The sequence below is a fragment of the Strix uralensis genome, chromosome 2 (genome assembly GCF_047716275.1).
Source record: "Strix uralensis isolate ZFMK-TIS-50842 chromosome 2, bStrUra1, whole genome shotgun sequence".
Taxonomy (NCBI): domain Eukaryota; kingdom Metazoa; phylum Chordata; class Aves; order Strigiformes; family Strigidae; genus Strix; species Strix uralensis.
This window is the reverse complement of record NC_133973.1, coordinates 136,004,347-136,030,984: the sequence shown is the minus strand read 5'-3', so window position 1 is coordinate 136,030,984 and position 26,638 is coordinate 136,004,347. Positions and strand designations below refer to the sequence as shown.

General features: G+C 39.2%; 1 protein-coding gene across 10 annotated transcripts in view; it reads left to right on the top strand.

Annotated features, from left to right (window-relative positions):
• Positions 1 to 26,337, top strand: part of UVRAG (UV radiation resistance associated) — a 98,121-nt gene extending 71,784 nt beyond the window's left edge. For all 10 annotated transcript variants that reach the window (XM_074860516.1, XM_074860512.1, XM_074860510.1 and 7 more), the window contains 2 exons: positions 10,819 to 10,910; positions 22,624 to 26,337. In XM_074860516.1, coding sequence (XP_074716617.1) covers positions 10,819 to 10,910; positions 22,624 to 23,326 — 795 coding nt within the window. In that variant the 3' untranslated portion in view covers positions 23,327 to 26,337. The remainder of the gene's footprint in view (positions 1 to 10,818; positions 10,911 to 22,623) is intronic.
• The last annotated feature ends 301 nt before the right edge of the window (positions 26,338 to 26,638 follow it).

The window sequence follows — 26,638 nt, the reverse complement described above, 5'->3', positions numbered from 1 at the left end:
ATTGAACTGAAATTCAGCTCTTGAACGTGAAATGAGGCAAGATGTTCAGTTTCTGGCTCTATTAGACTATCAAACCTGTGAGAAAATCAACTTTATAATAGAAACTATTAAACTTTTCCATGGGAAGTTGAGCGGCAGAAATGTTAGGAGTAGAAATTTGTTTTGGCAATAAACACTAGCGAACAGAAGTGTCTTTAAGAGTTCTGTGGGTATCGGTGTAGATGCAGTGGTTATGACCCTTTGAGTGTAGGATACTGTGACTTGCACACTACATCTTTTATGAGGCCCCTAAACTAAGATCATAAAACGTACAGTTCAGAAAGAATGCACTGTCTGAATTTGTGGCCAATTTAACTGCATAGGGAAAAGTGTTCTTGAAAGAGCACAGGTTGAAGCCAGAGTCGAGTCCTCATCTTGTAAAGTGCCAAGCATTCATTTTAATGTTAAGAGGAAGGGACTGCACCTGAAAAACCACAAAGTACCTTCTCCAGCTGCGTAGAGCCAAAAGCTTTTAGGAGAGGTTTCATTCCTGAAAGTCTCCTAGGGTAGCAGTGGGCTGATACCTAGCCAGATCATTTAGAATTGGGGAATTTACATATGTTTTTTGCAAACTTGTTGGAAGGCGTTCTTTTTTTCCTTTCCTATTGCCCATGCCAAGATAAAATAGGTTGGAATGAGGCTGGATTAGCTGTAACAACAGTCACCCTTTCATTCAGATGAAAGCCTGCCTATCCTCGCCCGTAGGCAATCTGTACTGATCAGCCAACGTTAACTTGCTCTGTGGAGGAGCAGATCTGGTCTCTCCAACCTGTAGCAGTCACGGCACCTGCAGCTGAGCCCAGGCGGTGCTGGAGGCTGTGCTTCTTGCTGCGGAGAGTCCAGAGCAGATGTGGTGGGGTGAACAACATGGTTGGGTGAAATAGGAGAGGTGGCGTCACCAGATGGGCCTAGAGTCACTTCTCCAAAATAATTTTGGGGACCACCCCCTGCAAGCATGTTCTGTGTGTTAGATCACTTGTGTACTGTGTAGCTGTCATTGTCTCTGTGTGTTAACTCCTCAGCCTGCTAAGTTGTTGGTTTTTTAAATGAGTACGTGTTTAAAATGGAACCAAAATTTACTAATCAAAAGGAAAATGGATTCCTGATATAGTTAAGCTGACATAAACACATGTGATTTGCCAACTTAAACTGCTTTATAGTATATATAAGCACTATATTTTAAAATTGAAAGAGATAGGAAAGTGGGAAGTCGGTTATCAAGCCATGACACAATGTGTTAGTATAGCAAAAAGACATAGTGTATAATTTTTCCTGATGAGTAGAGTGTGTGCTCTGGACACAAAGCTTGACTTCCATGTATAAAGTGTTAACACCTGTGGAATTCATGGCCCTCATTTGTGAGCCAGTCTCTTCCTTCAGGAGCTTTCTCGCTTTCTGCCATGTTGCCATCTCTTAATGGAAAATAAAAGTATTGCTAAAATGCGTATAGTTTCCTGAAAACTTGCTTGCTATAATGCATAAAAATTACCCTTATCTGTCATTAGCAAGCAAGTGACAAGCTGTGAATTCTCTTATTTTTTGCTGAGCTGCTGTTATTTTCACTTCTCCATCCACCCACATCCTTTGTTCTTCTGTTGTATAGTTTAATATGTATGTTTTATGCTCCATGAGACAGGGTTTGTCTCATACTTCTGTGCATAGGATTTAGCACATCAGGGCACAAATCCTGTTTTGAAAGCTTTGGGTATGACAGCTGCTTAATCATCCATAAATGCCTTTCAGGCTTATTATATACTGTGGTTGAAGTTTAGAGCAAGTTGTTCTCCAATAAAAGGAATAAAAGTGTCTGATATATATTGGCTCATTTACTTTTTTATCAGTCCAGAATGCTTGGAAATCCAGAGCTTTAAAGTATTTTGTTTTTCAAGGGACTGGAAATACTAAAGGGGCTGTTGTATCTTTCTTTGCTGGTCTTGTGCATAATTCATGTGAATGTTTCTCAAGTTAATATTGTATAAATAGTAAAAACAAGCTCTGGTTCAATTTAGCCAATATAAGTTGCTAGTTGTTTTCAGGAAGGCCATTGCTGAACAGAGCTTGGTTTAATGTTCCTTGACTTCAGCTTTTAACTTTGAAATATCATCCATCATTTGAGAAAAGATGTCCAGTATTGGTGTGTCTTAGTGCTGTTATGTGTTCACTGAATGACGGTGTTACCCTGATAGGAAGCAAGTCTTACACAGCTTAAGCTATTGATTCCGTACTCCTCGAATGGGAGGTTTTCCCATTTGATTCAAAATCTAATCTTTTTTAGAGGTCAATCTCCTTTGCCCACTAGAAGTATCATAATGGGTACCTGGGAAGCAGTTCAGCTTAAGTGAAATGTGGGGCTGGGAGCTGAAAATCCCCAAATTCTTCCTACATTTAGGCTCTGTGACATGTGCCACCTGAGTAATGCTTTCTTGAAGCAAGAGCCTTTTCGCTTGAAGGAGCAGGTTTCACAGACCTGGATGAATGCTTTAGAAAAACTGCCAAAAGCTCAATTTTTACCCATTTTAAAACAAGGGCTTTCCCAACATAGCGTGAAAGAACAAATAGCTGAAGACTTTGTGTTTGCAATACCTAATGAAGTGCATTGTTTGTGCATACTGAAATAGTTCTGCAGGTTCCTTTCTTGCAACATCTTAAGGTACAAGGTAAAGCTGGACTGTTGCCAGATGAGAGAGTTGCCTGGTTTTGAAGTGGATTTATCAAAATATGAAGGTAATGAGTAAATGTAGGAGGAGTGAGTAGCACCATATACAAATTTCCAAAAACTTACTTGAAAACTTTACTATATTGCTCTGACTTGTCATCAAGTGATGAAACCTCATCACTAGGAGAGAGGATTTTGTTTGCAGGCTTGTGCAGATGGGTGTGGGTGCTCGTCCACCCCCTGAGCTGATGGACCAGCCGTGGTGTGGCCATGCAGCCTTTCAGTCTGTCTGATGAGTTTGGACTCTGTGCTATAGTCACTCTGATTTCCAGCCAGGACGAGGTGGGGGAGTTCTCTGTACCTACCTGTGCACTCCTCAGACTACTGCCCTTGGTGTATATAGGTAAAAAGCAAATTTCAGATGTTCTTGTGCAGTGCAAAATTACGCTTGGGGAGCTAAATGTGTAAAGAAAACGTCATGTTCAAAATGGAGGTACAAAATGTTACTTGACTTTCTCCTTCTGGCTTTTGCACATCTGACCTTTTGTTCTCTGCCTGATGTAATGATTTTTAATACAAAAGCTCTGGATGAATGAGGTCATAGGAAGTAAGTGTGCCCGTGCCTTATAATCCAATAAACATCACTTTGTGATACCGAGCCATTTTAAGAAGTTCTGACCTGAACCTGGGAAGGTTATGCTGTATAGTTTCATCTCATCAAGCTATAATGCACCAAGACTACAGCCGAACAGTAAACATGGTTTTAGTTATTTGAGTGCTTCACTGGGGAAAGGGGGAAGCTTTTCTGAGGCCAGTAACTGCTCTATCTTCTAAATTGCTTTTTTTTAATGTTCTTTTTGTGAAATGGTCCTGGTATATGAGAGGCACCTTTATGGGCAAGGGGGCCCATATATGTTATTTTTATAATGAACCCACTAACCACCAAATTTTACAGGAATAGTTTACTTATGTAAGTGGCTGTTTCCCCTAGCCTGCCTTTGACGATGGTTTCCCATATCCTTACTGGGACACCAGACTCGAATCACGAAGGCTAATGTTTGAGACCTCTCTGGAGGGATATTGTGTTTACTCTCAGGAAGGGTTTCACGAATATGAGCGAGAGGAAACGTGGCTTTTGGCTCATCTAAATGTTTAGTTCTACAGTGTGTTCTGCATGTACTCAAACACGTACTCCTATTTCCTTATTTTCTTGTGGTCTATCTCCAATAAACACTATTGCTGTGAAACCAAAAGCCAGTATTAAATATTGCCTATTATCACATTTCAGTTTTAAAAATTAGAAGAAAATTACTTCATAAATGTTTGGCAGAATATTACAAGTTGCCGAGCATTAGTGTCCAGGCTGCTGCTGTGTTTGAGTAATGATCAGACTTTGTATTTTGGTGGATGTGAGGGGAAGAAGCAGCTTAATGTAATTCTAAAGCAAATTAAAGAAGATAGAAGGGAATTAGATCTGTTATCATAGGAGAATATAGTTTCCCTGCTCACTGCTGAATCATTCCTGTACTTCGGTTTCATACATGTATTTCCCCTGCCTTTCAGATAGAAATGAATTTAAAATCTTCAGGCTGAGAAGAGAGGAAAGGAGACAGACTGTTCTTGGGGCAGCAAGAACCAGTGTGTGAGAAAAAGTTACCATATGAATTTGATGCAGTTTGTGAGAACTCAATCAGTTAGAGCTCCATGCTGATCTAATGTGTGCAGACACAGCCATAACTTAGAAATCAACATTTCCTAACTAGCACTGGCTGTCTTGGACCAGTGACTCTGCAGCATCTCAACTGCTAGTTGTCACTGTTACAGATCAAATTAAAAGAAGAGGAAAGTATGTCATTGATAGCAGCCTCTACCTTGTAAATGGGGGGAAAATCAAGCTAGTTTAGACTATGAATATTTTAAAAATAACAGCGTGATTGTAAGCAGCCTTTGATGGGACAGCATAAAATGGGGGAGTCGTCTCCTGCTACTGCTTTGATTGCTGTTGGTATGCCTTATTTGTTACTGCTAAATCAAAATTGTGATGGGAGTCCTTTAAGATGGTTTTAATGAAGGCTTTTTTAAGCACATTGGGTCAGCTCGAAGAATTTTAAAGCGTGTGCCCAATGGATTAATGAAGGACGTGGGTCGTCAAGGCTGTTGATGTAACTTGTTTTTCTTGTTAGTTTAGTACTCTTAGAAGAATTGCAAAGTAATCAGCTGCTTTTCAGGGTGGACCTCTGAACAGCGTTGAAACACACTTGGGAGAAGGAGGCAGGCGTTGGCATATCAATGTACAAGTCAGCATTTTCATAAAAATAGCTGTGTATTTGAGCACTTCCTCTTGCTTGGATGGGGGCTGTCACTTCTGTGGCAGTCCCCTACATGCTCCTTCTGAAAGCAAGACTGAGGACTTGAAAACTTGTTATAATCACAGTGCTTTCTATGTTGCTTTTTTCTCTCCTATTACCCCAAGAAGCTTTAAAAAAAAAAAAAAAAAAAAAAAAAGGTCTTGGTTAGATTTGCTTCCAAACTGTGATAGATGTATACTGACAGTATTTTAAATCTGAAAAATAAAAATGAATTTCAAATGTTTAGTTTTGAGATATGCTATCTAAAGAGCTAATTGATACCACAGTGTGCTTCACTTATGTTGCAGCTTAAGGGTTTTTCAGTAAACCCACATAGCTGTTCAGAGCTAGAACAACTAGCTAGATGTAATAAAACAAAGGCAAGCAAGATGTTAAGAGTGCAGATAATCTGAAATTTTATAATTTCCCCCAAAAGGTATAAACACATACAACTGTTTATATAGCAGCAGGCACTATTTCACTGATCCCCCAAGGTTGTTTATATAGCAACAGGCATTATAACAACACTTTCTGTTTTCATTATTGCAGTGCTTAGTCATCTGAATCCCAGCCAGTGCTCCTTCATACTCTGAAAAGTCATCCAGGATCTTGTAAAACAATTAACTATGTCATTTTATTAAAACTTGCATTTTATATTTCTGTCCCAGCATTTGACATTCTCTGAAAACCTTATGTAAATGCTTGGCTTCTAACCAATACTGCAAATTTGATTGAAAGAACACTTTTGCTTCTATTTTTGTTTGTGGGTTTTCACATTTGTGGAGCAGATGTCATTTTAAATGCTTGATGCTATCAAGAAAAACTCCTTATTGAACTGAAAATAATTCAAAATTGCTCTTGACTGCTTAACAGTGCATATTGTAGTAGTGTCCACCTCTTGTATAGATACATCAAAGATCAGTTGCCTGCAGTACAGACAGGAAAGTGCAAAAATACGGAGGTTTTTGTGTAGACTTGAGTATTATGCATAATGTGTACTGAATTGTCTGGTATTTTGAACTTTATTAACGTAGTCTGAGCTGTAAGACTGCTTCCACATGTCTTAGAACAAGATGAATATGGCTGAGGAAACAATATGGTAAACGATGAACAGATGAGTTCAGAATTGGAATCATTCTGCACTCCCAAAAAAGGATATTCCAGTCCAGGTACTCGGTGGTTTCTGGCTGGGAATAGATGTATATGCTTGTATACCATTAGTCATTAAATACTGTTACAGGAATTAGTATGAGAAATGGGCTGCTATTCTTTCAATGTAAATGGAGGATATTGTTATTGTTCTTAAGAGGCAGTCCCTTAGTGGCAAAAGCCCTAATTTTGATCTTGGGTCCAATCTGATGCTACCCAGAAATAGAAAGATAGCTAAATGGTTTCTTTTTAAGGCAAATTATTTGAAAAACTTTTAACAGTTCTAGTACTTCTTATCTCTAACTTTATAAGAGAGGAACTGAACCTTTGCAGGTTTGTATTTTAATATTAGCAAGTGAAATAGCTACACTTGTCATGATTTGGTGAACAAATGTTTTATCATGGAATTGTTACCTTTAGGAAGGTGGTAACCTTTTAGGTTGTCTGATATGATTTTAATTAAGTATACTTGTCTGGTTGACAAACTAAATTACCTGGAAGATGCTTGGATAAGCAGGAGTGGTTTAGAGATGCTCAGGGTGGAGCTGATTCACTGCTGAGAACTGACAACTTCCTTCCAGCAAAAGTTCAAACCCTTGGACAGAAGAAAATGCAGGTAGAAACAAACTGGAGCAACTGAATTATTTTTCTTTTTTTTTCCTAAAGAGTCTAAACCAATTATGCCCAGCTTGTTATGAATTAACTTTAATTTGTTTGTCATGTCTCACCTACAGCTACTGTGGTTGTGTTGGCTGGAACAGTTTTCTTAGTCTTTGATGGAGATTAAGTGTTTAATTCTTGCTAATACAAGTTTTAAGAATAAATCTACCTTTTGGTCTGAGAACCATTGTTTTAAATGCAGTTTATTTCAATATTTATGGTTTTCTGTAATGTTGGAATAAGTAGCAAGTGTAATATAAAATACCCACTAGTATGATAGGCTGGTCTTCCACAGAGGTGGAGTTGGCCTTAATATAAATTTAATATCCTTGTTCTTCAGATTCTTCTGTACAGGTACTTCCTGAAATTGTCTTAGGATAAACAAAAAAACCTCAGGTTTTACAAAAGCAGTCCTATCCCCTTTTCAAACTCTCTTCATAATGCTGAGATTCTTAAGTTTATCACACTGGCTTTAGAGTGTCAGAGGTTTGGGGATACAAATTTTCTGAGAAAGTAATCAAATTGGATGAATTTGGAGTTGTTTTCTAAAATCTTGTAGAAACAGAAACATTACTTTTTATTTAAGTTACATTTGACTAGCTACTTCTTTACATCTCTAAATAACTTGGAATGATGTCAGTTAACGTAAAAGCCAAAGTAACAAAGAACAATAAAATGTTGAAACTTTCTCTTTGAGTCTGTAAATGAAATCAATTACAAAGTGAGGGTTTTTTTTTTTTCCTTAAATATATCAGTACCCTTAAGTTCTTTGGTCTTGAACTATTCATAAAATATGATGGGTCTCATCTGCTACATCTTGTTTCTGTGGGGCAAGTGTTGCTTATAACTGGTATGAGAGCAGACTCAGACTCCAGTCTGAAGTGTCTGATGTTTTTAGCTTATTTGTTTTCCCCTTCATGTTTACTACGTGTTTTTGTTCAGTCAAGTAACATTTCACGCAGCACTTGGGAAAACAAAGCTGTATATAGGAGCTAAATATTAGTAAGGAAATGGCAATTAATATTTTATTACTTGAACATCATTAATGATTTACTCACAGCCCCATGGAGAATACACGGTCATAAATGTGAACACGAATCTTGGACACTTGTTCACTCAAATTAAAACAGGCACGTTTTCTTTGGATGGCCGGGTCTGTAATATCCTGAAGGAACAATCTAATCTTTAAATAAAATGCTGCTTTTGCAAGTGATACCTGGTTCCTTTGGAAGCTTAGTGTGGGGCAGATGGAGATGGGTGATGTTTAATAGCAACAGTTGAAATGTGAACTCAGTTTCTTAGAGACTCAAGACAGCACATGGTCACCTCTTTCTGCTTTTGTTTTCCTACCCAGATGTCATGTTTCACTGCCCCCTTCTTTGCCTCTTTTCTCTTTAAATCTTCCATAATGCTAAACTCTAAGGTCCTTTTAACTCTCATGAGCAAAGCAGCTGTCTTCTCCCTACATTATTCTCTTTTAAAAACTGATTTTGATGTTAAAAGGTACTTGTATGAATCGTACTGCAGCAGGTCACGGGTGATGGTTTTTATTGTTGCTCAATATCATACTTTTTATTGGATGAGGTGCGGTAGCTATCCCTGTATGTGTGGTGTTGGCTGTTAAAAAATACTAAATTTAAGGGAAGGTGTATAAGAAATGTTTTACGGTTTGGGGAAAAAACCCCAGTCCTTACTAATGATGCAGCATTGTCAGAGAGCAGGAGTATGAGGAAGAGGAGTTTTGCTCTTTTAAGTAAAAAAGAAATCTCATTTTTTTCTCCCTCCATGCTCCCATTTGCTGTGCACTGTACATGTTGAGTGTTCTGTCACTCAGTAGAGGCAGAGAGATTTCTTTCTTGGGGTATGAGACTCCTGCAGACCACTGCGAAGTAGGAGTTAACCTTGTTGCAGTAATGGGGAGAGAATTTTGGAACCAGACTAAAACCTGGGAAGTAACTCATGGCTCTGATGCTTCAACTGATTTTTTTTTCCCTGTCACTAGGAGGCAGATGATTTTTTCAGCAGCTTGTGGGTTTACATGTAGGTTTGTTTTGTACGTACATCGTCATCAGCTTGTGTTGATAGAGACACATAAGGCAATATTGCTATAGTTTTAAGCTATTACAAAGCCAAAATAGAATGCAGTTTATAAAGTTAAATCATATTTTTTTCCAGAGGCTTCACAAAACTTACATTCTAAGTTTATTTACCATGCATCTCTACTATTTGCAATATGAAAATGTGTTTTAGCAGAAACAGTGTTTGTGCTCATGTTTTGATACAAGATTCTCACATGCGTTCCTCTGATCTTGGCTGTTGGAAATAGAGAGATCCCTTAATCCAATTCTTTTCATGCTCTGAAACCTTAGAATTTAAGGATGACTATAAAAAGGGGTATTCTATGAACATTTGATTGTAGTAGGAGGAACAAATGTAATGTTTTTGATTTTGTTTTTCTTATTTATTTCTTTTACCCCAGGCTAGTTCTTTGGTTAACCAAATCCACTGTAATCCCATCAGGAGAATGTGGTGATCGTTTAATAATTTATATTGTATGGTTGTATTAATCCAGGTTCTGTCATTGTAGCAGAAAATATGAATCCAAGCCCACCATATGACTTGGCTGTGTCCATATGGAAATAATAAACTCTGTAATAAATGGCCTCCTGTTGTACAATGCAGTACTGAGGATGATTTTCTTCCAAAGCAATTTTTCTTTCTAAAACTCAACAAGCATAGAAATCATTCCCAATTTCAAGAGTTTTTGCTGTTAAAAACTGATTGGCCCATTGTTTGGGAGAAGTCAGAAATCTTTCTAACTTTGAGGATGCTTGCCTGCACCTTTAATGAATTACAGGAGTGTGTGTAATTCTAAAAAACAAATTTAACTTTGAGTGGGATTGTTCCATGTTTCAGCAAGTAGCTCTATCAGTATCAAATTTGTGCAGTTACTGTATGTGTATATTGGAGGCCAGCTGTGATTTCTAGAAGCTGTTAACATCTGCTGAGAACTGCATATTAAGTTGATACTGCTTCATTCCAATAGTCTTAAAGATATTGGAATTTAGGGATTTTTTTTTAATATATTTTAACCACACAAGGGATAGATTTCCCTGCAAAGTTTCCCTGAAGTTGTGAGATTCAAACTTGAAAGAAAGAAGGACTTTCTCCCTTCCATGTGCCATTTTCTTCAGAGGTATTTTTAGTTTGGGGACTTCTTAAATAAGTAGTTTATAATTACCAGCAGTGACAGTTATGTCATGTGTACTTCATTTGGTAATCTGAGGGTAAAAGCAAGTTGCGGTTCGCATGGAGTCAGTGTCTTGAATCTTTTCATTTATGTTTGCACCCACATAGGTGTTAATACTTGAGTTAAAGTACGTCAATGTTTGAAGCCTTTCTCTTAGCTACATGGCATTTTATTTGAATACTGGGTTTAATTATGAGAATAATAGCAGTTTAAATGTTGATGTAAACGGTATAAGGAACACAGATTTAGATTAGTTGTGTGATAGTATGTATCATTACTGTAATTCCACTAGTGATTCCAGCATACATCGATCCACTCAGAACGATAGATGACACTTGCACGCAAATAAATGTTTTGAATCTGTGAATATAGAACATTGTGTTGAAATTTGGTGTTTTCTCTTAATGGCTGTATTTTTATTGAGCTGTGAGTCTGCTCTCCTGTTACAGATAGGAAATGGAAAAAGTGTAATGAGGTTTAACAGTTGGATTGACTGATTATTTTGTCCCTGTTCTTGGGTGGGTTTCACTAAAATGAGGTTATGAGTATTAAATGGAACATTTCCTTAAGGGGAATAGATATCTTGGAACTGCTTGATTATCCTACACTTTCTTTGAAAACCTGGTAAATTAACTGGCCATAATGTTATATTCATTGGAATCTGGGATTTGGAAAGCAGTGCTAACTTTTTTTTTTTTTTTTTTCTGGTTTTGTAGCTTAGATACCAACATGGGCTGAGTACTCCAGACCTAAGGCAAACTCTTCCTAACCTGAAAAACTTCATGGAGCTTGGCCTAATGGTTAGATGGTAAGTAATTTTTTGTAATTAAAAAAAAAAAAGAGGTGGATGCTACAGAAAAAAATAGATTTAATGATTTTTCACAAGCAAGCAGCTCCTCTTCACAAGAGTTAAGCATGCTTGGTTGAAGATTGTGACTTTCCCAAAATACAGACCATGTAAATGTCCACAATATTCTACTATTTTCTTCTGCTCTTCTAATATCTTCCCTATGATGGGCCTGCAAACACTTCAGAGGTGTACTGGTTGAAAAACAATGTTACTCACTAGAGGGAGGTGATTTAATCATTCTCTTGAGACTGTATCTAAGAGTTGGTAGCAGATGCACCTTCTGTATTATGATAGTCCAGGAGAGTGGAAAGGTGTAACCACCTTAGAACAGATCTTAGCCTGGTCAGTACCTGCCTTCCCACTGACTTAAATGTGTAATTCAGGTGAGCTATGTGGGAATCTTAATTACAATCAACACAGTTTTGTGTTGAGTATAATTGCTGCTAGTGAAAACAGCTGTTGCATGTTGAGTGTTGTTGCTAAATGGGAAGCTACATTAATAAGTAACTGAAGGTTGTAGTAACCTTCCAGAGAAATGTTGAGTGCTTCTGCTCTGATTCACTCTGGAGGATCCAGGCTCACTCTCCACTGTGTGCAGAAAACAAAAGCAGACTGGTTTCTATGTTCTAAGACTAAAGTTAGTGTAGGCTTACCTTGGAGCAATTGTTTGAGCATGAGGCTTGACCTGTTCTCCTGAAACCCACTGAGATAAAGTTTAGTAAATGTGGAAGGCACAATTTACTAGCAAGTGTATTTCTGCGTGTGTTAGATGCTTTGTATTTGCATTTTTTTTTTTTAAATTTATGGTCTTTAAATTGTAGCCTCTCATTGTAGCCACTCATGCAGCCTCTTACCTTAAGCAATTATTTTGTCCTGCATTCTCATCTTCATTTTTTGGGTGCCAGAATCCCACCCAAACATAGCGTTGTGCCACTTTAGGATCCCTAGGTTAATTATTCACTGCTCCAAAGTTGCAGAGGTCTTGTGTGATCCCTGTGTCATGCCCAGCCCCATGCAGATGCCCTGGATACTCCAAGGTATTGAAAATATCATCCAGTCTGAGGTAACCCCACCAGGTTTTGCTGCCAGATGCTCTGGTGATGGATGTGGACTCCTTCGCTACTTCAGTTGGTCTAAGAAATCGCTTCTTCTGGCAGATATTATGCTAAACTGAGGTGAAAGAGTGTTTCCAGTCTTCTTAACAGAAACTAGTTATTCCTAATAAGATAACAAACTACAAAGCACTAATAGCCTAATCTTAATATTTTTTTGGGCTAGCATATGGCTTTTAGGGGAGACTCAGACCCAGGCTTGAACTAGTTTTTAAATCTGATGTGAAATGACACTAAACATTGTGACACTGGCCCTTCTTTAACAGTGAAGTTAAAGCTTTCTAGTGCTATTCATATTATCTGAATTCCTTATGTGTTAAACCAGCAGAAATAGCAAAGCCTTTACTAGCATAATGCAGAGTAGCCTTGTGCTCTGCGTGACAATTGTAGAGGCAGCATAGCATAAGATGTTTTTTTGTAGAGATGGAAATATTTGTCTGAAATTAATGCAGAAAAAGTGTCATGTGATAAACAGTTTTGGGTTGAAAAACAGTGGGCAAAACCCCCTGATATACAGCCTTCTGTTATGTACCCATTTCTGCAACTTTTAAAGGATTTTACTATGCCACCAGCATTCTTACTGCTGTATTTTAGTAGGGTCCTAAAACGTTGCTAAGTTCTAAAAGTTTCTTCTTTCTTTATTTTTTTCCTGTAATATGCAGAACATGGGAAGAACAACACATCAGTTCTAAAGACCATATGTGATCACACATCCTTCTATGCAAAACCAAACCCAAGCTTTTTGTTATTGCTCCATTTGAAAATTATAAGAGCAGGCTCCAGAGTTAGTGCCTCAGAGTAGCACAGCTCCATATATCAGACTTTTGGGACAAAAGTTCTACTTCAGTGGGTAGCAGTGATGAAAATCCTGTGGGACATCATCAAGCCACAGCTCTTACCAGCCCTTATTTCTGTCATTCTTTGCCTTTATCTTTCATTCCTTGCACAGAAATTCTGATCCGTGTGAACTCTAAGCTAGTGTCCAAATCACTTATTCTGGGAGAAGAGTCTTGGCAAAGGAAAACAGATACGGGAGTAGAAAAAGTAACATCTTTCAGCAATACTGTAAAAAGTGTTGCCTGATGGAAGTTCAACTCAGCCAACAAAACAGTGGAAGTAAACAGGCCCTGAGAAAAGGAAGCTCAGTCCCTTGTGCAGTTTTATTCTGTCAATAATTTCAGGCGCAGCTGAAAAGATTCTCCCTGCTTTTCTTATCCCTTAACAAGATGTATCAAGAAAAGCTTTCTTCATCAAGGAAAATATTACTGTGAGTTTTTACAGGTTATCCATCACTGTGGTGTAAAAACCCTAAGATGATGTGTGGTCCCCTAGGCAAATCTGAAAATGAAGGGCCAAAATACCTAAACTGTGACTTCTGTAGCACTCGTGTGTCCCCATCAGCAGAGTGGGAAGGGTACAGGCTGTGGATGTCTCCTTCAGTCTTGAGTAAGCAGAGGTGGGATGACTGTGGGATATGTTAAATGGGAATCATTTTCAAAGCATAGGTATCTGTTCTTCCCTTCTGGTGTGTGCTGGATTTGAAGAACTGATAATAGAAGCTTTAGTTGTGCTTTAGAGGTTTTGCCATCATACAACCAGGGTGTTTTTTTCCCCTATAGGTGATACACAGTCATTAGCAAGACAAAACACATTTTTTTGGCTGGATAATATTTCAAAACATGTAGGAATATTAAATGTAGTTCTCTGGGAGTATCACATTCCCTCCTTCCCCCCCCATGAATGTCTATGCCTCATTTCCTTCTCACCTCCAAAACTTGTATGAATAGTTGTTCATTTTTAACTTTTTTTAAGGCTAATGATGCTAAACAATGCTTCTTAGTACTTCCTAATAATATAACTGGAAATGAGGCTTTACAGGGAGTCTAGCTCAAGGGGAAAACTGGCTAGACTTTCATAATCGGGCATTGCAGTTGAGCGCATACATAGAGTACAGATGCCCACTGTCTTGTGGATAATATCTGATTACAGATATTTAAACAAGCGTAAAAGCCACCAGCTGTTAAAATGAAGATTTGAAGGATTTTTTTTGTTTGTTTTCTGGATACTGCAGGTGAGTCATCTGATACCCTCTGCCACAAACCATAGTCAGTAAAGCATTTCCAGGTTATCCTTCATTTGCAGAATGAGGGCAGGAACATACGAGGCAGTGATGGGTTTTTCTTATCTACAGATTCACCTGCACTGCCTGGTTTGCTTGATTTTGTTGTTGCTGGTCTTCGGTTCCCTTTCTTAGCACTGCAGCTGGGTTTTGCTGAATTAAAGTTCCATCAAATCATAATCACACTGGTAAAAACAATACTCATACTGTACTTAGTTTCTCTTTGAACAGGGCTGGTTTTAACTCCTAGCCCATGCGTTGTCCTCATTTTTGCTTTTGACTCTGTATTTCTCTGCAGGCTGGAATGGAACTGAATCCCCTAGGTATTCAGGGTAACTGAAATATGTACCTATTTCAGGCTTAAGTGCTTTTTTGGATAAGCATCAATTTAGATTTGCATACAAAATTAAATTATTTACCCCTTCAGATTAAAAACAAACAAACAACCCCCAGAGCTTTTGTAGAAGAGCTCACCTATTTTGTACTAATATCAGAGCAAATTCGTCCTTAAAAGTCTCTGCTTCAGGCTTTTGTGAACTCCGTTGTTCTGCCTGGAGCTCTGGGGCAGCCCTTGGCCCTCTTGAAGGTCTGCAGAGTCCAGTGCTTTTGCATCAAGGTTTAATTGCGTTGCTGCTGGATCCCTCTGCCTGGTGAGATTTGTGTTGTTTTGGTTTCTCAGGCATGACACTTAAATGATTAATACATGTTTTCACATCCCAACACACGTGATTTATTGCAGCAAGCTTGCAGGTCTACAAGCTCTGCTTCCCTCTTCATATCTCTCCTGGCACCTATATTCTGCTGTGTTTTCTTTTCTTCCCCTTTACCCCTACTACAAAATATTATTTGTACTGTATGTAGATGAAATCAAGACAGATCTCTTAGTTCCTGCACACTCTGTTACGGAGGCTGCAGAACTGCAAAAACTTACTTTGCTGATACCAAGTCTGGATCTTGACTCTTAAGGTGAAAGATGATGAGCCCAAGTTGTTGTTGATTTAGACTGTCTAGTTGTGATCCCCCAAATCTTTTCTGTTTTCCTTTTGGGAATAATTCTCTCTGTTCCCAGTTTTTCAGTCCTGGAATATCACTGGCTTCCAGAAAAGCAGCTCATTTTTAAGATTAGCTTTTGCTGATGCAAAAGGCCCTGTGCAGTTTTTCTCTTAAATTCTTTTTCTTTTGAGTGTGCAGTTTATTCCAGCATTTGAGACTAAACCTCTATTTACGCCTAGCCTATACATTTTGAACATAGTTTCATTCCTATTTGCATGTTCAGATTTATCTTTCCTAAGGCAGGAAAGATCTAAAGATCATGGTTGCATTAAATCAAAGAGATTCTTTTATTTTCTCTCCTATTCTTCAGCTTAAATTTATTTACTCTGTGTAATTTTTGAGGGATAGCATTTGTGATTATTAATGGCAAGTAAAGAGCACACTGCAAACTTGAGCAGTCCAGCGAGAAGGAGATTTTTTTCTTAGTGAATAGATTAGACAATAGGCTTATCTAATGCTGGCAAATATGAGATACTCCTTTAGAAGGCCTTGTCTGTAGTCAGGGAGATGTCCTTTTGAGCCTGCATTCAAAAGCTTTACTCAAAAATACTTGTGTGCCAAGGCTTAAATTTGTGTTTCAAAGGTATGTCTTGAATCATATACTGCTAGATTCAAGAGGAGCCTAAAACTTAATGTTTGAGTTAAGAAAACTCTGGTAGCTTAATTTATGAAGATTATTTTTTTTGGTTTTAGAAGCGTGGGTCAGAATTTCTTAGCTGCCAAAGGACGCAATTTCACCTTAACTTCATATTGGCAGCCTCCCTTTGCAGCCCTGTCGCTATTGTGCGTTATTTAACCAGTAATCTCTAAGAAGGTGAGAAACTATTATTGCTTTTTAGCACAGTTGACATGATATTGGCTTGGAGCTGTGCTTGGAGCTTCAAACATTTCAAATGGCTATAAACCAACTTAAACACCTTCATTTAGCGTTCTTACTGCCATGAGGTCATAGTTTGCAACAAAAAAGATCAAATGGTGTTTAAGTTTGGGTTTTTTTTTTTTTTTAAAGTATTCTCATACCAAAGAGCTGTAGCTGTGGATTTTGGCTTTTGGCCAGACAATCAAGATTTAGTGTTTTGACCAGCTGTGATCCAGTAATGTTCCTCAGAGGAAACATTTTGTGGGGAGGAAAAGATACATATTTGAGCCTGTGAATTGTATTCTGTCTCTCATACTGCTTTACAGTTTCTCTGAGCCCCTTGCAGACAGATTAAATAATCACAACTGAATCTGACTGAAGAAACTATTTCTTATTATCAAAACTGCAAACAGATTACAACCAGAATCTGTTCACTAAGAGAATAACTTTAGAAATATTTGTGTCCTACTTCAATCACTTTATCTCGCCTGTTTACAGCATGGACTCTATGTTTTGTGCCTTAGGTCTGTAAGAATACCCAAATGGACTAATTATTAACTAGTCAAAACTAGTATTTTGGGGAGAAAACAGCTACTTTGTAATTCTGCTGCCAGTAAAACTTACAGCTGAAGTTAGACTTATGAATTGGCTTTTGAGATTTGGATGCAATTGAAACATTGAGATTGGTGATGATGTAATTCTCTTATCTATAATGTCCAATAAATCTGAGGTTTCTCTTCTTTCCTTTTTTTTTAACATAAGAAATCCTGCTTCCTGATAGGAGCTGTATCTACTTCTATATGTAATCAGTTCTAGTGTGATCCAACTTGATGACTTGAGTCATTAAGGCCTGATGACAGTTCATCAAATCAGTTTTTGTACTCCACTAGTCGCAGGCCTTTTTTTGGACAGGTGTCCACATCTGTTTGCTGTCTCAGAAGATGGACCATGGCTGGAAGCTGAGCCAGCTCAACCCTAGTAACACAGGTCAAGGTTGTACCTTGGAGTAAGGGGCTGTGCTCCTGCAAGCCAAACTCTTTTCACTAGCTACAATACTTTACAGTCTCTAAAGTTTCTGGGCAATTGGATGTTAGTTTTCTAACATGACTTGCTTTTTTTAATATATTTTATTAATTCCATGGGCTGTGAAGCTGATAAAGCATCTCCTCTGGACTTTGCCTTGATGCAGTGCTGTGAATTCTGGTAACAGTACAGCCTTTTCCTCAAGGAAAATGCAAACAGAATAGAGACCTACTATCAGCTGCTTGTTTTCATGATTAATAGCAACCTAGTATTTCTGAGCTCTGTGCCTTTCTGTAAACATTACTTTTGAACAAAAACCTCAATTTGATTTTTCCTTCTCACCTGGAGGGAGGTGATGGAACAGGAAAAGACTCCTTGACTTAACTGCTTAATCCACTGTGCCTAGAGCTGTTTTTTTGTTTTACTTGCCTGCACGACTATGACCATTGTTCTACTTAAAAGTATACAGAAAGCTGTTCACCTTCTCGTGTTTGCCTTCTGGACACTCATCACTCAGCCTAAACTAGTTGCCTAGGTTGCCCCTGTGGTCAAGAGGAGGCATCCTGAGAGGGTGATTTTCCCACTGGTCATAGGTGGCTCTCAGTGGGGTATTACCCACCCTTCTCTCCAGTGCTCATTTTCTTTCTCCAGTGACCGTGGAAGGAGCCTAGGCAATGAACTCTTAGATGGCTGGTCTCCAAAGTCCTTCATGCATATTTACTTTTATCCAAGTGCCTTAGATAATATTTGATAAGCAGTTAAACCATTCTATTGACTTCATTCCTGCCTTCTCAGATTTGGGCTGTTATCCCCATATTTATTCCTGACTTGAAGCTAAACCCATCCTATTCATATTTATTGGCAGCAATGGACACGTTCAGAAATCTGCCCGCATATGTCTCCAGCAGCTTAAAACCTGCTTTTGCAGTCTTAAGTAAGGTCTGTTTCATTGCAGTTTTAAGGAACCTGGCTGCAAGTGCTTTTTGTTCTAATTCATTAGTTTGAATGCTCGCATGATAAATGAAGATCATTCCTGCTTTACTGCCCTATGGGGCATCCCTTATGTACTCTATTAACTGGGAAGTTATTTTGTAGATGAGGGAGATTAGCTTTGTATTGCTGCTACATTTATCCTGTTAGATCACTTAGTATAGATCATTCTGCCAGTTTAACTTACTAAGGAAGGGAAGATTTTTTTTGGCTGCTGGACTAAAGAGGTATTGTTCAGTCATACATAACATGTTTGCTTGAATAGCCTTGTCATAACAAGCTCTTTAAAAACTCTCCTGGTCCTGCAAACTAATTAATTTCTCAACCATTTGTCTGTAAGGCCTAGATTTAGAAAGGAATTCAGGCATGTTTCTTTTTAGGAGGAACTTAAATTTACATGCCCATCAGAACAGTTTATAAACCTGCTTCTCTTGAGCTAGTAAGGCACCACAGTTTTCACGTTGGTTTACTCAGACACTTAAATTTCTCTCTTCTGCTACATGGAAAAGTTGTTGTTGTGCCTAAATTGGCCTTATTAGCACTTGTTGAAGGTAATTTGGGGTTTGCCAATTATGCCATGCTTAAGTCTTTGCCCTTTAAAGAGTCCGATCTAAGAGAAATGAATTTGAGCAAGTCTGAAGCACAGTCCGGCACAACAAATAAGAGTAGCAGCTGCTACTCGTTCAGATGGTGAAGAGGCTTTGCCTCGAGTTTGATCTCTCCAAGAATTACTTGCGTTTTGCATGATGGTGTGCCTCTGCAACTTCAGGAGCCAGCATTAAACCTAGGGCTGCTTTCGGCTCTTCTTTCCCTACATATCCTCCTCATCCGAGATGGCTCTTACTCTTGTGAGATCTTGCATCTTGTGCTGCAAGGTGGTACCTTCAACAGAAGAGCCCACTCCAAACCTGTCTGTAGGCTGGTGTTCAGACCACTGTGTTTGTAACTTGTCTGGATACTCTTTTGACTGCTTGCATTTTCAGGCAAGAGCTTTTATTACTAAAATATATTGTAAAGAGCAGATAGCCTTGTGACTATTTTGAGAAACATTCATCTGTAGTTAAATCCACATGGTATACCTTGAAATCCTTCCCGGATTAGATTTTAATCTCTTAACTGCCTATTTCAACCTGTGGATGGTTGAATAAAATCCAGAGAAATGGCAGAATTTCCTAGAAACCCTTCTTGTCTCTGTGCCTAGTTGAGGAGATAGGAAGCCCTCACTGCTGTACGGGCATCAAATTCTTCCTTTACTTTGCAAAGGATACAAGTATCTTGTACCATAACTACTTCAGGTGGCATATAGACCGTCCCAACTGTCGCTGCTGAAGTTGTGAAGATGTGTCACTAACGTGACACATCTATATATCTGCCATCTGCTGTACACAGGGGGGAAAAAGTTATCCTTTTCTGCCTGTAATTCTTGTGTATTCCTAGTCTTGCTTTTTTTATTTTAAATGTGTCAGGTTGTTTCTCTGGAATCTGCAGCCCCCCTGTGTTCCAGTTCAGCGGAAGTACATTCCCATTTGACTCATCCCTGACTTCTTGAATAGAAACCAAGCAGAATGATTTTTATCGTTACTGTTGAGGGGATGTAATACTGGAATTGGTTCTGGGAGTCAGAATTGAATCAAATTAAATCAAAATTTATTTTGGGGAGGGATGGCAATAAGTGGTGTTCGTGTTTGAAGAGGAGCTTCTATGGGAGTGGTGTTCTCATACACCCCATCTTCTCTTTGAATTGTGTACACGCCCACTATTTTAAATGGTATTAGGCAACTGATTTGTCAAATACATACAGACTTAAGAGCACATTTTATACAGCTCATTCTAGAACTGCAAAAAGCAAGCGTGTTGCCCTTTGGGTCTTGAATGGACGATACACTACAAACAAAGCAAACTTCAGCAACAGGGTTTTTTTCCCCAGCCTAAAATACTAGACTGAGTAGAGAACCCATCTCTCCTTTTTGCCTGTCTCTTCTGAGCCTCCTGCATTTAGAGCCACAAAGTGGTGGATCACCACAGTGCACATATCCAAACCCTTGTAGCACAAAGCTCATAGCTTTCCTGCCTGGAGGTTCCCCTTTGTACTCCTCAAGACTCATGGCAGGCTTAGGCTCCTCTTAGTGGCAAGACTCATCATAGCCTGTACTTTGGGCTTGGTTTTGTAAGGAAGAGGGATGGAGGGAGGCCTTCCCTGCCCAGTTCCATGGCACACAGCCACTGCTTGTCCTTGTTTCTGTGCCTCAACGTGGGACATGCATCTTGCCCCATCTCTTTGGTAAGAGATGCAAATCATCATGTTACTATCTTGTCCAAGTAGGAGAGAGATAATTCAGCTGTGCAACATCTCTATATCTGAAATGGGAAAGGCAGCAAAACCTTAGATACCTTGCATTGAAAAACACCATCTGCTTAATTTCTAGAGTGTCTTATAATTTGAACAGTGATCTGTATAATCAGTTATCACTTGTCCATGAGGAATTAGTTCACATAAGCATAGGATGATGTGCCCTTGGGCCCAGGGAAGTGTCTTGAATAACTTGTGGCTTTGTAAATATCTGCACATCTTGGAATCTGGGTAAATTCCTAAAATTTACCATTTAATTGTAAAGTTTCTAATAACTCAAAATACCTTGTTTTCCTGCATTTTGCTGTTAAAGCTGAAAACAGCTTTTTCTGTGCTTGCTCTTAAGGAGGATTCAGCAAACCTAGTGAAAATGTGAAAATGTTTCGTAGCTAAGATTTAAGATAAAAGGAATTTAATCAAATAAGTAATACTGAGTATTTATTTATTGTCTGAATCAAGGCAGAAAGCGCTAAGCAGGGGGAAGGGGGAGGGAAAGCAGACTATCCCAAATATGTTTGCAGTGCACATTGCCTGAGTAAAGTTCACAAGTGTCCTGTGTCACATTCTTGTGTCTGTTGTATTACATCATTTTAAAAATAAATGGTTGGTTGTGTAGGGGTCAGTTGAAGTATCTTTAAAGTCTCTGGTCAGTAAGGGACTTGAAGGCTAGTCTCCAAGACCACGTATACAGCACTTATTAGCATCTGTGGCACATACTGCTCTGTTTTGTCGCCTCTGTTAATGCTCCAAACCTTTGCAAACAAAGCTGCAAATGCTACGCAAAGTTTGCATTAAAAAGGTCTGAAACAACAGTTGCAATCTAAGAAGAAAGTTGATGTTTTTGCTGCTAGCTGCGTGTGTGGTGCTTATCTCTCTACTTCACTGTCCACAACTGTAAATTCTCAAAAGCAACTTTTCCTTAAGGTAATTTGAGGTTTTTATGGAAGAGAAGGAAGCCCTACACATGTATTAAGGGGCAGGCTGAGTGGAGGTAAAATGGGAGAGGAAATTAAAGAGCGGTAGTACTCCACACTGCCCTCCCGTGGGGTTGCTTATTTTTCACAGAGGGACTTCTTGCAATCAAGCTTATCCAATTTACAAAGGGGAGCAAAAAAAGAAAAGTAATGTGGAAAAGGATCCACGCTAGGGACTGCTCATAACTACTATTCCAAGATTTTCCCCTGCAAGACAGATCCCAAAATGTATCAGGCCTTGAGTAGAAGGGAGTTTCTTTTAAATGGAGTTAATGAAAGAGACTCATACTGACAGCAGTTAAATCTTGGAGTTATATATTCAGCAGATTCAGTAATAGCTGTATTTTTAAATTTTTTTTTTTTTTAAATCTGGAAGGAAAATGAAGCGGTTGCTTAAGTTAATGTACAACATACTATTTGCATATAGAATGGTGATTATATTTGGATAAGGATTAAGCCGATGAAGGAAATTTCACATAACACACCCCAGATGATGTAAAGCGGATGTTCCAAATCATAGACCCTGAGACAGTGTAAGTGGTTTGTGGAACTGTATAAAATAGTAAAATCAAACTTGTAAATTAAGCTTGATTAGTTCATGTTCCTCAAGAATCCAAGGCTGACATTTGCCCAAAAAGTTTTGGAATGATTGGCACAGAGAAGCAGAAGATCTGGCAAAAATAATCCTCTGCAAATAGCAAAGTTAGTGCGTTTTTTCTCCTTTGTGCAGCTGTCAGGAAAGTCCACTGTTGGAAGAAGTCGCTCTTAGAGGATTCGGCCATTATTATGCACTTTTGAAGAGTTTATGATGGCCCAGTACAGGCCATAAATACATAAATATATGGTCAACAGTAATAATTTCTAAAGTGCAGCTTGGTCCTATAAAATGGTGTTAACAGTACGAATTAACGTAATGTGGTGGTTTCTTGGGTGATTGACTCTTCAAACCATAGAGCTTTGTAAATGTTCCTACACGATCTTACAGGTTTTCAGTAAAGTTGTCCTCTGGGGTGTCTTCTGTAGTTCATACGGCATTAAACACATTTGGGGTTTTAGCACTTTAGGATACAAGTAGTTGGCCAAACGGAGCCCGGAGTTGTGATAAAGTAATTGCTTCAGCCTTTGGTTAAACATCTGTATTGCTCGTGAGCATGCCTGACAGCTGTGATTTATCCTTTCCTTCTTTTATAGTGATCGACACCACACATCCAGTGCAATTCCCGTTCCAAAGAGACAGAGCTCTAGCTTCGGCAGATTGGATATTGGCTTTTCCAGTGGGCTTCCTTCTCCAGATAAAGGACTCCGAAAACGAGCCAGCACGGGAAACGAAAGACTACAGTACAAAACTCCTCCTCCTAGTTACAACTCTGCTTTAACCCAGCCTGTTGCCATCACAGCCCGTGTAGGAGAGTTAGATAAAAAACCTGGATCGATATCTTCTTCCTTGGATACCTCTATGGACTCCTCGAAAGGAAATACCAGGAAAGGCGAGGACTTGTGCAGCAGTTTAAATGGAGAAAACGGGAGCCTAAACAATGCCCAAGAGCAGCAGGAGTCTTTCCTAGGACATAGTAGTGCAATAAACGGGGCGTTTCTGCCTGCTGAGTGCTCTGGCACTGCAAGCAACGAGCAGCCCTGTGAGTTCCGACCCTCGCTGGGCCCTGTCCTTTGCTGCACCGTGGAGCAAGCGGAGGAGATCATGGGGATGGAAGCGACGGGGTTCAGCACGGGAGACCAGCTAGAAGACTTTAACTCCATCCCGGTGGAGCATGCCGTGGCAGTGGAGTGCGATGAACAAGTCCTAGGGGAGTTTGAGGAGTTCTCTCGAAGGATCTATGCACTGAATGAAAACATGTCCAGCTTCCGCAGACCGCGTAAAAGTTCGGACAAGTGAGCTTGGACAGGGATTTGATAGCAGACATTGAGGTGAAATCAGTGATCTGGAGTAGAGATAAAATTGCACTTATTCTTTATATTAATTATAAAAAAAAAAAAAGCTAAAGCTATTCCTATGGTGTTAGACAAATGGACTTGAGCACGATAACACAGGATCATGGTATATTCACAGCCCAGGTAAATTTTGATTCTGCTTCCAGTCCTCTTATGTCTGGTATTTGTAATCTGTTGGAAATTTTTTTTAGGGCTTGGAATCCATTTATAAAAGCTTTCCTGGAAACAACTTCTAGTGCTGATCAGGCCCTTCTATGAATATTTGTTAATTTCTTAATTATTATTTAGAGTTAAATTTATTCTAATCTTTTCAGAAGGAAAAAAACCTTAATTTAAAAATGCCATAAATTACCATTTATGGTAAGACCTCTTTACCTTCTCCCATGTTCTCCTGTGTTTTCTTGAGCAATGTAGCCAGCGTTACAGAAATACCATGAATTTGTTATAATTGGACAGCTTTCTCTTTGGCTGTGCTCTGTAGCCTTTGAAGTTCTAGTTTGCACTGATGGGTCTTCAGTTGGCGGCGTAAACTTGCCAGAGAATGAGCACCTGTGTGATATCTGCAGTTTCCTTGCACCTGATTAGTCAGAAATTACTTTTTTTTTTTTCCCCCTCCCTGCCCTCCTTTCCTCCATACTCACTGTTCCTACCAGTAGAAGCCTTGAGGACTAAATTGCCTCTATGGTTTCGTATAAAAATCTCAGCCTGACCATTCCCTGCTTCAGTTGGGCACAGACCTCATCAGAGACCTAACGAAGGCACGACCTAAGAGGGGTTCAGCTGCCACCCTCCGCGGTGTCCAACGGGGACAGCGTGCTGTGAGGCACTTCACAGATGTCTTCATAAAAAACCCAGACTGAAAATGCAGTCAGCACTTTGGAATTAGGTGAATTTGTGGAATCACTCCACCCTCTGTAGAAAGGAGGCACTTAACATTATTCATCTAAATTAATATCCTTTTAACCATCTGTACCTTAAAGGAAGAAACTTCCAGCAGTTCGCTGGAGGTGCGGTTTGCTGTTCGGTAGGTTACCACTGGCACATGTGTTCAGCTGCACTAATGGGAAAGCAATTTGCAGCCTGCTTTGTGATTCCTGGTATTTGTTTCAGTTTGGATTTCATTGCTCTTGCTTTCTATATTGTATACCCAAGAATTTGGGCTCAGTTGTGAGCTCTCAAATATAAAAATATATAGCAGAATAAAAAACACTTCATCATGCCTGGCTTTTTTTTTTTTTTTCCCTCCCTGGTCTATGCTTTCTTTTGAACCAATGACCTAGTCTTTTTCCTAACTTCACCGTAAGGCTAGCCTAAATTAACTTTTTAAAATGTGGATATGTGTAATCTCAACTATCTGTTGTCGAAACAAGACGTGTATGTGAGAACCAGTATACATAATAGCACTGTTCTAGAATATGCATTTTTCCAGGTAACACCTTAATGATTGTATTAAAATTATATTCACATTTCTTCTGTTAGCTTTTAACGGTTGTGTCTGCAATTGAGTTGTTGGATCGAGCCTTTCTACAGCCATTTGTTACCTTTGATCTGTCCCAGTACGATGTGCTAGATAGAAGCTCTCAGAAGCAGAGACCATGATTCTGTAAGACGTTGAACATGATTCCAGGTGCAAATTTGGGCATGGAATTGGACACATTCACAAGTATCTTCTCCCCCGAATAAGCTCCTCTGTTCCAACCTCATGAAAAGCTTCCCTAAAGGAAAGGCTGCAGCAGCTTAAAGCACTGCCATCATCTTTGAGAAGAGATAGGTTGGAAGCTCTTGCTGTGCTTGGGCATCCCAAAAGCCAGAAATAAACACCTGAAAGCATGGCACTTATTGATTTAGTAGGCATAAGATACTCTGTCCTGTGACTTTATCTTACTGTCTTCTGATAGCACTCTAATTTTAGGTGAAATTTGGTAACGTTGAGTCAGTCGTGCACCCTGCGGGATGGGATCTGGCACGCTCGAAGCAGCACAGACCTGTTTGTAGGCACACTCGCTTTCCTTTATAACGGAAAGGCAGTAGCTTGTGTGTGGTGGTGACTTTTCAAAGCAACCCAAAGAGTAGTTGTGCAGTCGCTATGTTTCGTACGCAAACACGGAGCGTCTCAGTGCAATTAAGCGACATGTGAAATTAGGTTCGTAGAACATCAGCGGGACTTTGGATTTTTTGTTTTATTAGTTGCGCGTTTTCTCAGGTTGCACCCGACCAAATGAGGCCTAGTTTTCCTCCCTGATGTTGTGTTGCTGTTCCTGTTTGAGCCCTGTAATTGTTAATGTGTCAAACACGATGGTTGATTTCTGCATCTGTCGCACAAAGCTTCTTTGACGGGCTTTCTATGGATGTATCTTTAATAGGCCTTAAACTGTCCCCACATTTCTTTTCCACTTACATCGCTGTCCGTATGGAAGGTGGTGTGAAGGGGGGACGGCATTGTAGGGCTAATTAAAGCATTGACAAACTTCTCGTTGCTGTGAGGATGGGGGATTGTACAGACCGCAGCCACCTCATAGCTTTCTTTTTTGAGTTTATTTTTTTCCCCCCTGTAAATTACTTTGAAAATAGCATAGTGGGAGAGAAACAAATAGTAGGTTTGAAGGTGAGATGATATATCACAGTGTGCTTTAAACTATCAAGAGCCTTTCAGTTCCTGCACAGCTGTGACACTGCTAAATGTCTGCAAATGTCTTCAAGTGGAGAAAACATTTCATTGCAATCTTTTCCCCTCACTAGGAATTCCTAAGATTTTTGAGAATATTAGTTTTGGAAGATCATATCCCACTATATTTTTATAGCAAGCACAACAGCATTGGCTTATCCTTGCTTGACCAGGTATTTAAAATAAGCAAAACCAGAATATCCCATAGTAAATGACACATTAAAACTATGTTGGTAATTGCGGGAAAGCTCATCTGTATTTATAAAATAAAACTGATTAGTATCTCTCAACCTGTGTGTGGCTGCTTTGTGTTTGTTTTCTTTACAAGCCTGATTTGAACCACAACATCCTCCTCAGCCCCCCAAACTCTTTGGCTTATTGTTCATCAGGCCTGTATTGATCAAAACATGAATATTTGGGCAAGAGGGTTTGCTAGAAGACTCCACCGCCTTGTTGGCGCCAAATCCTATTTCGCACGAGATGGTGCTGCAGTTGTTTTTCATGCTCCTTCCAAAAAGATGGCACACAGCTGGAAAAACAGCGTACGGTGGGGCTGGGAGGCAGCTGGGTTTGCAAAACTTTACGGATAGT